Genomic DNA, 17192 nt, shown 5'->3' with positions numbered 1-17192 from the left:
TGAGCAAAACAATCAAGCAGAAGGGAGAACTGCCCTTGTTGCCCATAAACTCAGGCACTTCAACATTAACATCGTTGCCCTGCAAGAAACTTGAAGAGTAAGCGGAGGGCAGCTGAGGGAAGATGCCGATGGTTGCACCTTCTTCTGGAGAGGAAAACCAGAGAATCCGCCCAGGGCACATGGAATTGGTTTCACCACCAAGAACGTACTTGTGAACTGACTCTCGCAGCTCCCTGTTGGCATCAACGGGCGCCTTGTGACCTCCGTCTACATCTTGCAAAGAACCAGCAAGCAACGGTCATGAGTGCCTATGCCCCAACCCTTGATGCCAATGATGAGTTCAAAGAAGGCTTCTACTCCACCCTGGACACCATACTGTCCAGCATTCCTAAGGAAAATAAGATCACCCTCCTTGGGGACTTCAACACCAGGGCTGAAAAAGGCTCCCAAATTTGGAAAGGAAGGAGTAGGGAATTGCAACTCCAACGCAGTTCTTCTGCTCAGTAAATGTGCAGAACACCAGCTTGTCATCACTAACACATTGTTCCACCAAAGGACAAGTTCAAGACTTCCTGGAGACATTCACAATCAAAGCACTGGCACATGGTCGGCTTCGTTATCGTCCTTTCTCGAGAAATAGTATGCCAGGGGAATGCGTACCTGAGCAGGGAGTTAGAGGAGATGGAAACTGGATTAGAAACAAAAGGCAGAAAAAGTGAAAACAGAAGTTGAAGACATGGGAATAAAAGACAGAAAACCAACAGTGGCTCCATTTTCCCCACAGATGGGATTAGTGTAAGGAAAAGTGATAGAAATACGAAATTAAGAGATCTGTATCTTAAAGCACATAAAAAACAAGAGAAATGAATTGATGGCACGAACAGAGTCAAATGGGTATGATCTGATAGCCATTACTGAGACATGACTGCAAGGAGATCAAAGTTGGGAAATCAATGTTTTGGGTTATTTGACTTTTAGGAAGGGCAAGTGGGAAGGAAAATGCGTTGGGACAGCTCTACTAATAAGAGGAAATAAGTACAGTTCTAAGGGACAATCTATGCTCAGAGGATGTGGAGTCGATTTGGGTGGAAGTGAGAAATACTAAAGGAAGGAAGAGTGTGGTTGGGGTATTGTATAGGGCTCTGAAAAGTAACCAACCTTAGGAAGAGTTTAAATCAAGAAATAACAAATTCATGTAAAAAGAGCACTGTATTAATCATGGGAGACATTAATTTTCATATATATTGGGCAAATCAAATATTAGCCCAAGAGAATGAATTCATAGAGTGCATTTGAGGTGGTTTCTTGGAGCAATATGTTATGGAGCCAACTCGCGATCAGGTATTTTGGACCTGGTAATGTGCAATAAGGTATGTTTAATAATTGATCTCAAGGTTAAGGATCCGCGAGGAAGTAGTAATCAGTGTGATGGAATTTCACATTCAGTTTGAGTATGAGAAAATTGGGACTGAAATATCAGTGCCAAACCTAAAGAAGGGAAATTATGAAGGTGTGAGGATGGAATTGGCCAAAGTGGGCTGGTCATATAGATTAGTCGGTAAGATGAGCAGTGGCAGACACTTAGAGAGATAATTCATGATTCCCAGCAAAACATCATCCCATTGAGGTGGAAAAACCCTCAGAGGAGGAAAAACCTACCATGGGATAACCAAGGAAGCTAAAGAGGTATTGAGTTGAAAGTGGAAACATATAAAATGGCAAAGGATAGTGGTAGGCTGGAAGACTGGGATAGATTCAGTATGCAGCAAAGATGGACTTAAAACTAATCAGGAAGGAGAAAATAAACTGAGGGCAGGCTAGTGAGAAACATAAAAACAGACAATAAGAGCATTTTTAGAAAAAAACATAGAAAATAGAAGCAGGAGTAGGCCATTCGGCCCTTCGAGCCTACTCCACCATTCATGATCATTGCTGATCATCAAATTTAATACAATACCCTGATCCCGCCTTTCCGCCATAAGCCTTGATCCCATTAGCCCCAAGTACATTAAAAGGAAGAGAGAAGTAAAAGAAAGCATTGGCCCTTCAGAGAATTAAACTGTGGAAGTAATTATGGGGAAAAAGGAAATGGCAGAGGAGTTAAATAGATATTTTGCATCGGTCTTTACTAGAGGATACGACACGCATCCAGAAGTAGTAAAAAATACGGGGGACAAATTAAATACAGTCACCATCACCAGAGAATTAACTTTAGGCAAACGAGTGGGGTTAAAGACTGGCAGGTCTCCTGGACCTGATAGTTAGCACCCCATGATCTTAAAGGAAGTATCTACAGAGATCATGGCTATTTCCTAGCTCCATAAAATGTGTTTGTAGGACCTCATCCCCTTTTCTTCCTATGTCATTGGGATATGAGCCAAGAACTCTCGCAGTTCACCAACATCACCGCCCCCACTAAGAATGCCCTGAAGTCGTTCAGTCACATCTTTGGGCTTGGCATCAGGGAAGTAACATGCCATCCTGATGTCATATGTGCGACTGCAGTATGTTCACGAAGTTCAGGGCTCTGCAACATGCAACTCCACAACTGAATATGGCTCAGTAAGGACCCCTGTGCAGACTCCCTCTCCTTCACTGATCAAACCCATTTTGATGGTAATTAAATGACTTCCTTCATTTAAAAAAAATTTCATTAGCATTATACTTGTGAGGATATGTCTCTGTTTTGTTTTTCATTATTATTGACATTTGAGTAACAGCATTGCAACTCTCAAGATATTGCCATTTTAACTAAATGGGCTCTTCTTGTTATTAAGGTTGCTGAACCCTGCCCTAGCTATTGAAACTTTGATCACTATTGCTATTCTGACCTCCTTCTTTCATCCCAACAGCCTCTTACAACTGAGCCATTCATGGTGCCGTGGACTTGGCTCATCACCTTCACGAGTGTTCCCAACTAAATACTGCTTATCGAGAGCAAGATGCATTTGCAGAGGGCGGTTGGGAGGTGGCGGGGTTACACTCATGCATTACTAGCCTGGTACTCCTTATCTGTGTTGTGAAGCAATCGGTGTAAAGAAATCAGCCACAATGAGGGTTGGGTTAAGGTTAAAAGAGTTATTTTCCCATAAATAAAAACTTTTAAAGATTCATTGTTTTAAAAGGGTAATGTTTAACATTGCACTCTGCATGCCGAGACCTGTATTCTCTTCAACTGTCAGAAAATTCCTAATAAGACAGACAGACAACACAATTGCAGGGCAACACATTTTTGTCGCAAAGTGTCAGGAAAACCAGTTAGGATTTGATAAAATGAGTTCATATTGATAATCCTAGGCCAAGTTAACGATATGATTTACAACCTTTGAGCCACATTATAGTCTTAAAACAGACTCATGACGAATGAAAAATTGACCATCTGCCAAGCGTGCTTCCCTGGAATGAATAAAGGCTAGGCCTTCTGTGGAATTTAATAATTATATAAAATTTTGTCGAATCAAGGAGGGGAAGGACCTGCTTTGAAATTAATATATGGAATCTAAAAAGGCTGACCCTAATTACAATTAAAATATCACTCCTATGCATAAGAAATTAGTATGCAGCCCAAGACATATTAGAAGTATTGAGAGCATACATTGGATTTTCACATTGGATTTTCACTCTCGCTGAATACTTCTAGCATCTCTCATTGTAAAGGTAAAGCTACTTTGCTGGATGGGTGCGGGTTTACATTACTGAGGAGTTATATCTGGACTCTAATAATATCCGTGATATTCTAATCTGGCTGAAGCTTATTAAAAGGTCTATCTGAAGGACAGTAATACTTTCAGTGGGCTCCTTTCCTTTTGAGAAAGATAAATCAGTCTTTCAGACCCACTGAGCATCTTTAGGATCTGTCTTTTCAAGCTAAAGTTGAGCGGAATTATCTTAGAGGCACGCCTGATCTGGGATTGCCACAACAAAGGACTAAGATTATTATCCACCATTCTTTTAATGCCCACTGCAATGGAACAAGTTTGTCAACAGACAACCGTTCAGAGGAAGTAGTTTGTGGCAGACACCACTCATAACTACTCTCCTGATTTGAAGGCAATCACGAGAGGCAGCCCCCACGACGACCACATTCTTACCCGTTCTTGCCGGTCGCTCAGGCAGTGGAGAAACGGCACTGGGCCCCGCCCTGCCTGAGGACCCCCCTCTGGTCGGCTACGCTTGGGTAGAGCACAATCGGCACTGATCACCGTCCTACCCGGGGATTCCACCCATTTCTTACCCGCCGCGCCCATACGCACCCCATTTTGGCACTTTCAGTTCGAAATTCTTTTGTTTGTTTCTGGCGACCCTTAGGTTGCTTCCGTATGCTATTTACATTCTCAAACACTAGGATGGTAGATCGCACAGGCTGCGAGACAGCTCGCACTGTGTCAGTATTTTTCTCGGATGTCTGGCAACAAAGGACAGACAGACAGACATCTTAAGCAAAATAATAACAGATATTATGCTTGTGTCCACAGAACTCCGGATCCTCAGGAACCCCAGAGGAAGAAAAAGAAGAAGACAGGAAAAAGGAAAGATGAAGACAACCTTCATGTTTTTCACCTGGATCTTAGCGGGATCCCTTCAGTTGCACGCGGACGCGAATCCTCCAACCCCTTGAGTGAATTAAAGTGCATCCGTTTTTCTTTGTGTGTGTTTTGTTCGCTCAATAAAGAAATGTAAACCTCTGTGCTTGACTGCCAAGCCAGAGAAACTTGTGTTACTGCTATTTGTACAGTTTAAAATGTTGTAGATTATTTTTGATTGTTTGAGTGACGATAGTTTATTGCTCTCCTGGTGACATCGAAACAAACCTGTTGGACTTTAACCTGGTGTTGTAAGACTTCGTACTGTGCTCACCCCAGTCCAATGCCGGCATCTCCACATGATAGTTTATTGAGAATAGTTAGAGGTTCCAGTTTTTTTATTTTGTAATGCATGCCTGAATGTCATAGCGCCCCGTAGAGTTTTATAATGATGAATGTATGTAAAATGATTTTAGGTAAAAATTGTGATTCATAGGATAGGGCAGTGTAGAGCCCGTGAAGTGCTTATGGGTGCCCCGCTTGGTCAGAGAACGAAGACGAAGCGGTAATGTGATCCTTCACGCTTTGCGTTGAGGATCACAAGGAGGGGCTGTAGCCATCTGGGATGGCCACTTCCCGATTACAAAATGGACACTTTGCAGGGAAAATGGACAATACTGAGAAAACAAGCAGGTGCAGGGTTTGTCTGCATATTGGAGCTGCAGCTCCCAGACAAGACCAAAACTGCAGGCCCATTAGCATACTAATGGCCCATCTCCGGGAACAAAAGAGTAACATTTGAGTAACCGATACTAAGGCAGACACCCCGGCGCCAGAGGAGACCGAAACAAAGCCAGCCAACGGCCACCCAGGACACGCCCAGCCATCAGGGCACCCACCCCTTTATTGGATGAGATCAATATGAATGATCAAGAAATGGTCCAACTAAGTGGGGCCAAGTTCAAGGCCCGCCCAAAAGAGCACGAAGCCCCTTCGGGTAAAAGAAGGAGCCCCCAAGAGGGCTCTTGGACCCGGCTCTCACCGAGGAGAGACCTGTCCACCAGCTGCACCAGAAGCAAGTAAGTCCAAGGTCAACGCACGCTACCAGACAGACGACCTTAGCTGTTCCCCTTTACCAGTTCGACCCCAGCAGCCTCAGAACCGAACCACAGCCATTGTTCCTCTTGACTAAATGGGTGCCCGAAGCTAAGTATAGACTTTAGCAGTAGTGATAGTTTAGTTTGTAGAGTTTCGTGCATGAGTATATTTAACTGTGTGTGTAAATAAATAAGCATTGACTTTGAACTAACTAACTGGTGTATCGAGTCTTTGATCAGTATTCGGGTTTGAACCTTGTGGCGGTATCGAAAGATACCTGGCGACTCTAGAGCAAACATAATTAGAATCAAGGAAGACGACCATATTGACTGCCATATTCAGAGCCAACCAAAGAGAGCAACAGCCTTCAGGTGACGTCCTGAGGCCGTCCCAACGGCGTGCGGCGCACTCCTCGATGACACCGTTTTGGAGGGAGCAGTGCATCCGAAAACAGGCGCCGCTCCTGATTCCATCATAAAATGGGATTCTCCACCCGATCATCGATTACAAAATCGGCATCGGGGAACAGAGAATCCCGCCCTCTATGTCTGGAAACTTTTAAACTGCAAGGTAACCATTACCAGAAACATATTATCCACTTAGTTCTTAGCCTCATGGATGGACTGCATTGATGTCAGCTGCTGTTCGAGCTCCAAAACCCAGAGCTCAAGCTCCTCCAGCTAATGTCCTACTCGTGTAGTCGTCCAGGACACGAGAAGCACCCTGGAGTTTCTAAATGGCACAGAATGTGCATTTTATTGAAATTACGAACCTGCGTTCCCACTATTTATTAGATTACTGTCAAAATTTACCTGAAATAATTATAGGACTCCTGCCTGGTCGAGGTAAAAATGTCACCAGTTACTCGCCAATCAGCTCACCTGTCTCACTGACGCTTGGGCTCCCTTAACTTCAGACTTGCAATTCATCTTAGCTTTTTAAAAAAGTTTTACACTAATTTCTTGACTAGATTAAGTTATAGGCAGGTTGAACATAGAAACATAGGAGCAGGAGGCCACTTAGCCCATCGAACTTGCTCCACCATTCAATGTGATCATGGCTGATCCTCTATCTCAATGCCATACTTCAGCGCTCTCCTCGTACCCCTTGACACCTTAAGAATCTAGAAATCTATCTATTACCTTCTTAAATATATTCATTGATTTGCCTCCACAGCCTTCTGTGGTAGAGAATTCCACAGGTTCACCACCCTCTGCGTGAAGAAATTTCTCCTCATCTCAGTCCTAAAAAGCCTACCTAGTGTCCTGAAACTGAGACCCATGTTGTAGACCATTAAGCCAGAGGAAGCAACATCCCAGCTTCAGTTTGTCCAGCCCTTTCAGAATTTTATAGATTTCTAATAGATCCCCTTTCATTCTTCAAAATTTCAATGAATACAGGCTCAGTCGGCCCAATCTCTCAAAGAACAACAAAGAACAAAGAAATGTACAGCACAGGAACAGGCCCTTCGGCCCTCCAAGCCCGTGCCGACCATGCTGCCCGACTAAACTACAATCTTCTACACTTCCTGGGTCCGTATCCCTCTATTCCCATCCTATTCATGTATTTGTCAAGATGCCCCTTAAATGTTACTATCGTCCCTGCTTCCACCACCTCCTCCGGTAGCGAGTTCCAGGCACCCACTACCCTCTGCGTAAAAAACTTGCCTCGTACATCTACTCTAAACCTTGCCCCTCTCACCTTAAACCTATGCCCCCTAGTAATTGACCCCTCTACCCTGGGGAAAAGCCTCTGACTATCCACTCTGTCAATGCCCCTCATAATTTTGTAGACCTCTATCAGGTCGCCCCTCAACCTCCTTCGTTCCAGTGAGAACAAACCGAGTTTATTCAACCGCTCCTCATAGCTAATGCTCTCCATACCAGGCAACATTCTGGTAAACCTCTTCTGCACCCTCTCTAAAGCCTCCACATCCTTCTGGTAGTGTGGCGACCAGAATTGAACACTATACTCTCCTCATACAACAATCTTGCCGTCCCAGAAACCAGTTTGGTGAACCTTCATTGCACTACATCCATGGCTAGTATATCCTTTCTTTGAGAAGGAGACCAAAACTACATACGATATTCCAGGTGTGGCCTTTATCAAGGCCCTGTACAGCTGCAGTAAGACATCCTTTCTCCTATACTCATGTTTCTGGGGGACGGTGGCATAGTGATATTGTCACTGGACTAGTAAACTAGAATCCGGGGTTCAAATCCCGCCACTGCAGATGGTGAAATTTAAATTCATTAAAAAACTTAAATTAAAAGTCTCATGATGACCATGAAAACATTGTCGATTGTCGTAAAAACCCATCTGGTTCACGAACATCCTGTCATGTGACAGTACCTTTAAGAAATGGGTGTTTATCACATAGCTGTAGTGCGTATACCTTTAAGAAATGGGTGTTTATCAAATAGCTGCAGTGATGTCAAGAGTGTGGGTGAAGCTGGAATGTCTGCCTGTTTTACTTTCGTTTTTGACCTAGCAGCTACAGGGTGTGTTTAGTTTCATTTTGCAGATTGGGAGCTGCATCCAGAGAAACAAGGTATAATTCTGGTCTCTTTCTGCATAAAAGGAATGTCTTCAAATCACTTGCTAATTTAAACGTGATAACTGCTCTCAGTAGAGAATTTAAACCTGATGTCTGTGTTGAAGAGGGGATTTGTCTTATGGATGTTGCAAGGAAAGATTAAGGGTTACTTATAGAGTATTGTATTCTTTGGGGGGAGTATTTTAGTTGATAGTTGCTAAGATGTTTACTGTGTGTGTTTAAAAATGTTAACTGGATTCATAGAATAAACATTGTTTTTTTTGTTTAAAAATGCTTTTAGTTCTGTGTTGCATCATACCTGTAAATAAGGCCCTTGTGCTCCCCATTACTAAAATCTATTTAAAGTTATGGGTCAGGTGAACTCCAAGATACACTTTGGGGTTCTCTAAACCCTGGCCCGTAATAATCCTCTATGGAAAGAAATCTGCCATCCTTACCTGGTCTGGCCTACATGTGACTCCAGACCCACAGCAATGTGGTTTACTCTTAACTGCCCCCTCAAGGGCAAATGGGATGGGCAATAAATGCTGGCACAGTCTGCGACGTCCATGTTCCATGAACAAATTTTTTTAAAACTCAAGTCATCTTGCAATGAAGGCTAACATACCATTTTCCTTCCTAACCCATTGTACCTGCATGCTTGTTTTGAAGGACACCCCGGTCCCTTTCTACGTCAATCAACATTTCCCAATCTATCACCATTTAAATAGATACCACAGGAGAAAAAGGATGCTACTTGGTTGGTAAATATTCTGATTGGGTGAGAAGTTAGCTGATAGATCCTATGAGTGAAAAATACAACTCACATCGCCACTGCATAGTGCCAGCATGAAACGGCTTGATAAACCTGTTCATTTTTTTAATTCAAGCTCACAATGTGGCTCACTTAAGCTTGTTGGAAATGACATACATTAATATGCAGGGTCCTTTTCCCTTGTGCCTTTTAAAAAAATACCCAGAAGCACGAGGAGCAGATAATTCCATGGCGCTTTCTCCACAGCAATGCCTCAGCCAATCAGAATCAACTTGCCAATCAATCAGCACCCCTTTTCTTATGTAATATAAATTGTTATGATTTGAAATTTGGCATTCTTGTGTCTGTCCTGATAGGTGCAAGATGAAAGGCTTCGGAACAAGGCTTCTTTTCATCAGCAGTATTTGGTTTAAATCCTGAAGGTTACTCTCATGGTTTGCGTTGGTAATTTCTTACAAGGGAAAAGCACAACATATAACGGTGACCTACATTCGGCTGTGGTAAGTTTTTACCACCAGAGAAGTGGATTCTGTCTGACTTTCATTCCAATGATTTCAGTCACTGACCAGGCAAAAGAAGATTACCCCATACAGCTGTAATATAGTATTTTCAAATGGAAAAGGTCCATATTTAAATGTTTTGTAACACATACATGTCAGAAAATATATTTCAAGTTAGAAGATATAAACTTCATTTAAATCATAAAAAAAGGTCCTGCAAGAGATAGCAACTCATCAATTCAAAATGTATTTGCTGACCGTCATTTTGAGCTTGCTCCATGTTCAACCAAGTCAGCATCACACAGAGTGTGTGAAAGAGCTCCATGAAAAGCCCAGCTGTCCTGCTTCTCACTGTACCTCCCTTCCTCTCAGGATCAGGAAAACATTTGTCCTTCAACGTTGATCCCAAGGCACTGCAGAAAACTAAAATAAGCATTAAAAAAATAAAATGTAATGGCAACTTTATAGTTTCTTTCATTTATTTTCAACTGATGAACTCTTTAGCTTTTTTTGTTTTAGTTACTTGCAAATTTGAATTACTTCAAGTTATTTTTAATAACTGAAGCAACATGTTCCATTATCCAAACAGTGTCAGAGTCAGTTTGTGAGGAAAAGACTTGCTGAAGAAAGATACAAAACAATCATAACTTATGTATAATTTAGGATAATTTCTAATAATTTATGTAATGTTTTCAATGTTGAAAAATATCCAAAGATGCTCCAGAGAACCGCAATCAGACAAAACTGAATGTTGTCTCAAATAAAAACATATTAGGAGAGGTGACTAAAGGCTTGGTTACAGAGGAGGGACTTGAAAAGTACTGCTTGATTTGGAAGTATGTTGTTTAACAAATAAATTTTGGCAAATAACACCACAAGGAAATCTGAGAGTCGCAAAATAAATGTGAATTTAATAGAACAAATAAATATTAAAACTAAAAACATTCACAAGCTTTGCTACCAGCACCACAGCTGCCAGGAAAGTATTTTGGGGAATGTTGCAGATATCATTCAAATATCACAAGGCAATGTGTCAAGACAGATTTGAGAAGAACGTTCATATTTTATTGGCTTAAATCTGTTTGCGCTACTTTAGTAGTCTTATAAAATATCTTTCTTCAGTTTGCATAGTTATTTCCTCTTAGAGTTGTAGGCTTTAATCTCTTTTTCCCCTGCCCAAATTACAGGTAGGACATATCAGCAACCTGCTATTTGCTTTCCTCCAAATATTCTTGCATACATCCCACCCCACACACACAGTTCTAATTTCTTTCTTCTCTTCATCATGATTGTGTATTGCCGAAAAAGGAAAGATATACAAACTCCTGGAATCTATGTACCCATAACAAATATAATTTCCCAATTTATTACATTTCATGTGAAAACTGCCAGAAAATGAAATATATATGGGTAAAACGTCCGCAGTATTTATGATATTCAAAGTTCTTACTTCAGCTTCCCTAATGCTTCAGAGTGAATGTGCTGCATTGTACTAAGTCATAAATATAAGGCCCATGTTTGACTTTTGGTGCATATTAAATTACTTCATCTCAGCTGTGACAACAGTGGAAATGCTACAATTTACCTCAGTGTCTCCAGATAAGGGAAAGGGAAAATAAATCGATTAGGTTTCTTGTTCTGAACTCTGCCCATGACCTGACACAAGATACGGTCAACAGCAAAAAGCCATCAGATGTTTCTTAACGTATGCAAAATGGCCAGTTAGGCGATATAGAGAGGGATTTCACCACCCGTAGAACTCTTAACTTGGGGCGCTACCTTTGGAAGAGACTGAGAAACCATGAGTAAGAACAAAAACTGGAAATAAAATCTAACTGTGCACCCTAATCTTATTCAAGTTATTATAAACAATAGGCATTGACAATTTAACTACAGGAAAATATTAAGTAAATCATTGCAGCAATAAATGTTTCATTTTCCTTAACAGTCCCCTCTGTTGAGACCAATTGTGTAAAAACAAACAAAAAAGAAATGAGGATTCTCAAAGGACTTCATTTACACACTAAAGCCCAGTTGCAATGCAATGCTCTCAATTATTATTCCAAGTGCTCAGACAAAATATTGGCCTTCCTGACCTTTTGTGTGAAACCAATCAGGCTATGGGGTGCCATCTAATGGAGAGGTTTCAAAGTGTAGGGAGCTGGAACAGCCGGGTGTTTCCCGACGGCTGACCCGGTAAAGCCATCACCGATATCTAACGTTAATTAGAGCACTTAATGATGCCTCACGGGCTTCAGGTCGAACAGACTGTCTAGCCAGCTGATTTGCCTGGACCGTGCTTAGCAGCACCTCGTTAACGAGGGGGAGCAGCTCTTAAACCGATCCCGCAAAGCAAACCCAAGAGAGCAGGCAGCCATGCCACCGCGCAGACCGGCCCCACGATTCAGAGATGCGGATCTGGTCAGACGCGGTGGAGTCCAGATAGGATACCCTGTTCCCCAAGGGGATCGGAGGATCAGCCACAGGGCAGCCAGTGCCACCTGGGAGGCAGTGGCTGTCAGCACGGGGAGTGTCACCAGAAGGGCCGCTATCCAGTGCTGAAGGACGCTATATGCCCTCCACCGGACCGCACGGGCGAATTGGCATCAGCCCTCTGACACCGGTCCCCCCTGCCACCCAATAGCCCTGCGGTTGGCACCGCAGCACTGCACCCCACCCCACATCACAATCCAGCACACCTTGGCACCCCAATCATGCCCCATGGCAGTCCCATCGCCTGGCTCCCGCCATGCCCCCAATCCCGGTGATGCACGGAATAAACAACTCACGATGCCCTCTCTCTGTCCCCGCAGGAGAAACATAGAAACAGAAAATAGAAGCAGGAGGGGGCCATTCGGTTCTTCGAGCCTGCTCCGCCATTCCTTGTAATCATGGCCGATCATCAAGTTCAATACCCTGATCCGGCCTTCCCCCATATTCCTTGATCCCTTTAGCCCCAAGAGCTATATCTAAATCCTTCTTGAAATCACACAAGGTTTTGGCCTCAGCTACTTTTTGTGGTCGTGAATTCCACAGATTCACCACTCTCTGAGTGAAGTAATTTCTACTCACCTCAGTCCTAAAAGGTTTATCCCTTATCCTCAAACTATGACTCCTAGTTCTGGACTCCCCCATCATTGGGAACATTCTTTCTGAATCGACCCTGTCTAATCCTGTTAGAATTTTGTAAGTTTCTATGAGATCCCCTCTTACTCGTCTAAACTCCAATGAATATAATCCGAACCAATTTAGTCTCTCATATGACAATCCCACCATCCCAGGAATCAGCCTGGTAAACATTCGCTGCACTCCCTCCAGAGCAAGAACATCCTTCCTCAGATAAGGACACCAAAACTGCACACAATACTCCAGGTGTGGCCTCACCAATGCCCTATACAATTGCAGTAAAACATCTCTATTCCTATACTCAAATCCTTTCGCTATGAAGGCCGACATACCATTTGCTTTCTTTACTGCCCGCTGCACCTGCGCGCTTGCTTTCAGCGACTGATGCATGAGGACACCAAGGTCTCGTTAAGTATCCACCTCTGTCAATTTACACCCATTCAAATAATAATCTGCCTTCCTATTTTTGCTACAGAAGCGGATAACCTCACATTTATCAACATTACACTGCCCACTCACTCAGCCCGTCCAAATCCCGCTGAAGCATCTCTGCATCCTCCTCAAAGCTCACCCTCCCACCCAACATGTATTATCTGCAAATTTGACACATTTAGTTCCTTCGTCCAAATCATGAATATATAATGTGAACAATTGGGGTCCTAGCACAGATCCCTAGTCACTAGTCACTGCCTGCCAATCAGAAAAAGACCCATTTATTTCAAATTTTTGCTCCCTGACTGCTAACCGGCTTTCTTTTTTAAATAAATATTTTTATTCTCCTCCTTTTTCACATTTTCTCCCAAATTTGCACCCACCAACAATAAACAATAATCAGTAACGAATACAATGTCAATTCCCATAACAACAACAATCCCATTCTCCCACCAAACCCCCAAACAGCAGCCCGCATGTTAACATAAACAAATAACAAAAAGGAATCCAGAATCACCAATAGTCACCATTAACACATCCAGTCCCCCTCCCCAACCCTTCCAACTCCCTCCCCCTAATGTTCGATGTTATCCAATTCTTGAAAGTGCATGATGAATAATGCCCATGAATTGTAGAACCCTCCATCCTTCCCCTCAGTTCAAACTTGACCGCCTCAAGAGTTAAGAATTCCAGCAGGTCCCCGCCACGCCAGGGCACAGGGTGGAGAGGTTGCTCTCCATCCCAACAGGATCTGCCTTCAGGCAATCAACGAGAGAAAGGCTACAACATCTGCCTCTGCACCCGTTTCCAACCCCGGCTGGTACTAACCGGCTTTCTATCCATCTCAAGTTATCCCACAACAGAAAGGGCCCAGATGGGCGGTGGGGTGCCGGACGTCAGAGTCCTCACCCCCTCCAAGGAACAGAGCCTGGAGGTTGCGGGGGTGGCCGAGGACAGATCAGTCATCGACATAGAGATTGGCCTGCGCTGCAGAGGTGAGTATCCACCGACCTCCACCCAGATGACCTGCCACATGAGTTGATTATGCCAAACATAATGATTCTTCCCTCTTACTGACCACAACCACATGTCCATTCTTCCACAGGATCCCCATTCGATGGTGCCAGCAACCTCCCCCGCCCAACCCAGGAACAGAACTCCCCCCTCAATGTTCAGGGACTTTGTCCAGGTCGTGACGTCTGGTTGGAATGCCAGGCTGGGATATGTGAAGTGTTCACATTACTAACATTGCCAATTCCCTATTAGCGATAGCCTTCAGCTGTTAAAGTGACCTGCACCATACTACCATGGACAAGGCTCTGTCCTGGGTGCGTTCGGTGCAATGGACAGGCAGAAGCTGCAATCGCCCCTGGCATGGATGTACATGATCCAGGGGTGGTGGCATGTTGGCGCGCAGGAGCCAAGTCCCCGCAGCCCAGGGGCAATCGGAACCACTGACCGGCCCTTCCCCCCCCCCCCCCCCCCACCCCTCACCCCAGGCCCCAGAGGCTCCCACAATCTCTCAGTAGATGGCTACTCACCTCCTCCGATCCCCACATTGGGCATTTTGCTACCTTCACATTTTTAAATAGTTGTGTTAAAGGGCGCCTGCATGACTGCTCACTGGGGAACTGGTTAGATCATGGGAAACCATTAGATAGGTGTCCTAGGGCGGCACGTGGTACAGTGGTTAGCACTGCTGCCTAAGGCGCTGAGGACCCGGGTTCGAATTCCAGCCCTGGGTCACTGTCCATGTGGAGTTTTCACATTCTCCCTGTGTCTGCGTGGGGTTCACCCCCACAACCCAAAGATGTGCAGGTTAGGTGGATTGGCCACGCTAAATTGCACCTTAATTGGGAAAAAAAATAATTGGGCACTCTAAATTTATTTTAAAAAAGGTAGGGGGTCCTTCCTGCTAATGGGATGGAGATTGGCCGTAATTGGTGATTATTGGTTTCTCACCACGCGATCCTGAACTCGGCAATGGGAGCGGGCCGGTTAGATCAGAAACCAATCGACGCCTGGCGCACTTCCGATTTCGGACTTTCCCCCAATCTAATTGCCTCATTTGGATTAATGCCCGGTTAGATCACACCTGCAGTTTCACACAGTTGTCAGCTTCGGTTAAAAATTAGCCCTTAAAATACTGTATTATAACCAGCAGAAATTTACTGAACTGTCACCATTTCAGAATGCCATACAAAGTGCTGTTGAACTGCTCCCTCTGCTGATAAATTTTGTTAATAGATGTTAATAGATCCTTTTTATTCAGATACCTTTATCCCAATGAATGAGAGTAATCCGTGAAAACATATAGAGGCAAAGATTCTTTACAAATGGTTCAGAATCACTTGGCAGTAACCCTGAAAAGAAAGAAAATCAACATTTAAATTTAAACATGTAGATACAGGAAAAAAATTAATACAAAATTGAAAGAAATAGGGGCAGCAAGCCTTCACTGTACAATAAGATCATGGTTAGTCTTCAGTCTCAACTCTGCCTTCTAGCATTATCCAGATATCCCTTGATTATTCTCATATTAAAAAATATATCAATCTCTGTCTTGAATATGCTTAATGATATTTTGAAGATTTAGAAATTTCCCATTGTCTCAGTCCTAAATAGCCAACTTCTTATTCTGAGACCGTGACCCCCTCTAACCAGTTCTAATGTCATGTGAGTGTCCCTTTAAGAAATGTTTTGTCTTATCACATGGCTTCAGTTTTGTCATTGTGTGGGTGGAACTGCGCTGTGGCTCTGTGAGTTTACTTTCGTTTTTGACTTTTACTTTCGCTTTGAGTTTGGAATGGTTTGAACTGCTCAGGTTGAAAGAAATGTTTTTTCTCTGTCTTCATTTTAAAAGCTGTTCCAGACTGCTTGATAACTTAAAAGAGATAATTGCTTTCTGGAAGGAATTCTAATCTGCTGTTTGAGAAGGGGAGCAGAGTGTCACTAACAGCAGTCTTGTACCGGTGAGAGTGCCGTGTGCTGGGCCACGCCTTTGAAAAGGGGTTTCTGGTTTTACTTGGATTTTGTTACTAAATTGGAACAGTTAAGGGGGAATTCATTACGGGTTAAACATAGATTACTATAGCTGTGTGGGGTCTTTATGTTTGTAGTTGATAAAAAGTCTTGTGTGTGTTTATACAAATGTTAACTAAATTCTTAGAATAAAGCTTGTTTTTTTGATTAAAAACGCCTAAGATGTCCATTGAATAACACTTGAAAGGCAGGCTCTTCTGCTCATCCTAGCCAAATTCAACATAAAGGTTGTAGGTCAGGTGGACTCCATAATATACGTTGGAGTTGTTAAACCCTGGCCTATAACACTAAGCTCCGTATGTTCCCAGTATTCCAAAAATAACTTCATATGTTTCAGTGCGATTTCCTCTCATTTTTCTAAAAAAAAGAGAATATGTACTTTGTCTAACATAGAAGGTGATGATGGAGATCTGAAACAAAAGCAAAAATGCTGAAAAAATTCAGCAGGTCTGGCAGCACCTATGGAGAGACAAAACGGGTTCCAGAGAGTCATATTGGAATCAAAACCGTAACTCTATTTCTCTCTCATTTTCCTATCAAACATCTCCATCGCTATTGGTCAGATTTGTTTTATTGTCATGAGTACCGAAGTACAGTGAAAAGTATTGTTCTGCATACAGTCCAGACAGATCATTCCATACATGAAAAAAAAACAAAGGACACACATAAATACACAGACACAGGCTTCGGGTGAAGCATTCAGGAGTGCAGTACTATTCAACAGAGAAGATGTGTGAAGAGATCAGATCAGTCCATAAGAGGGTTATTCAAGAGTCTGGTAACAGCGGGGAAGAAGCTGCTTTTGAGTCTGTTCGTGTGTGTTCTCCGACTTTTGTATCTCCTGCCCGATGGAAGAAGTTGGAAGAGTGAATAACCCGGGTGGGAGGGGTCTTTGATTATGTTGCCCACTTTCCCAAGGCAGCGAAGGTGTAGACAGTTTCAATGGATGGGAGGCGGGTTCGAGTGACGGACTGGGCTGTGTTCACGACTGGGCCGAGCAGTTGCCATACCAGGCTGTGATACAACCAGATAGGATGATTTCTATGGTGCATTTGTAAAAATTGGAAAGAGTCAATGTGCACATGCCGAATTTCCTTAGTTTCCGAAGTATAGGTGCTGCTGTGCTTTCTTGATTGCAGCATCGACGTGGGTGGTCCAGG

The 17192-nt window shown here is 43.2% G+C and overlaps 1 protein-coding gene across 4 annotated transcripts in view; it reads right to left on the bottom strand.

The window, feature by feature from the left end:
• ccdc142 (coiled-coil domain containing 142) overlaps positions 1–17192 on the bottom strand; it is a 302979-nt gene that overhangs the window by 150854 nt on the left and 134933 nt on the right. For 2 of the 4 annotated variants that reach the window (XM_072497531.1, XM_072497534.1), the window contains 2 exons: positions 15267–15353; positions 9691–9855 (listed from right to left, as the gene is read on the bottom strand). In XM_072497531.1, coding sequence (XP_072353632.1) covers positions 9691–9855; positions 15267–15353 — 252 coding nt within the window. The remainder of the gene's footprint in view (positions 1–9690; positions 9856–15266; positions 15354–17192) is intronic. The other 2 variants (XM_072497533.1, XM_072497532.1) reach the window with 2 other exon arrangements.

Source organism: Scyliorhinus torazame, chromosome 3, assembly GCF_047496885.1.
Source record: "Scyliorhinus torazame isolate Kashiwa2021f chromosome 3, sScyTor2.1, whole genome shotgun sequence".
In the NCBI taxonomy this organism is placed as follows: domain Eukaryota; kingdom Metazoa; phylum Chordata; class Chondrichthyes; order Carcharhiniformes; family Scyliorhinidae; genus Scyliorhinus; species Scyliorhinus torazame.
Note: the sequence above shows the minus strand (reverse complement) of the source record. Positions and strands in the feature narration are given on the sequence as shown.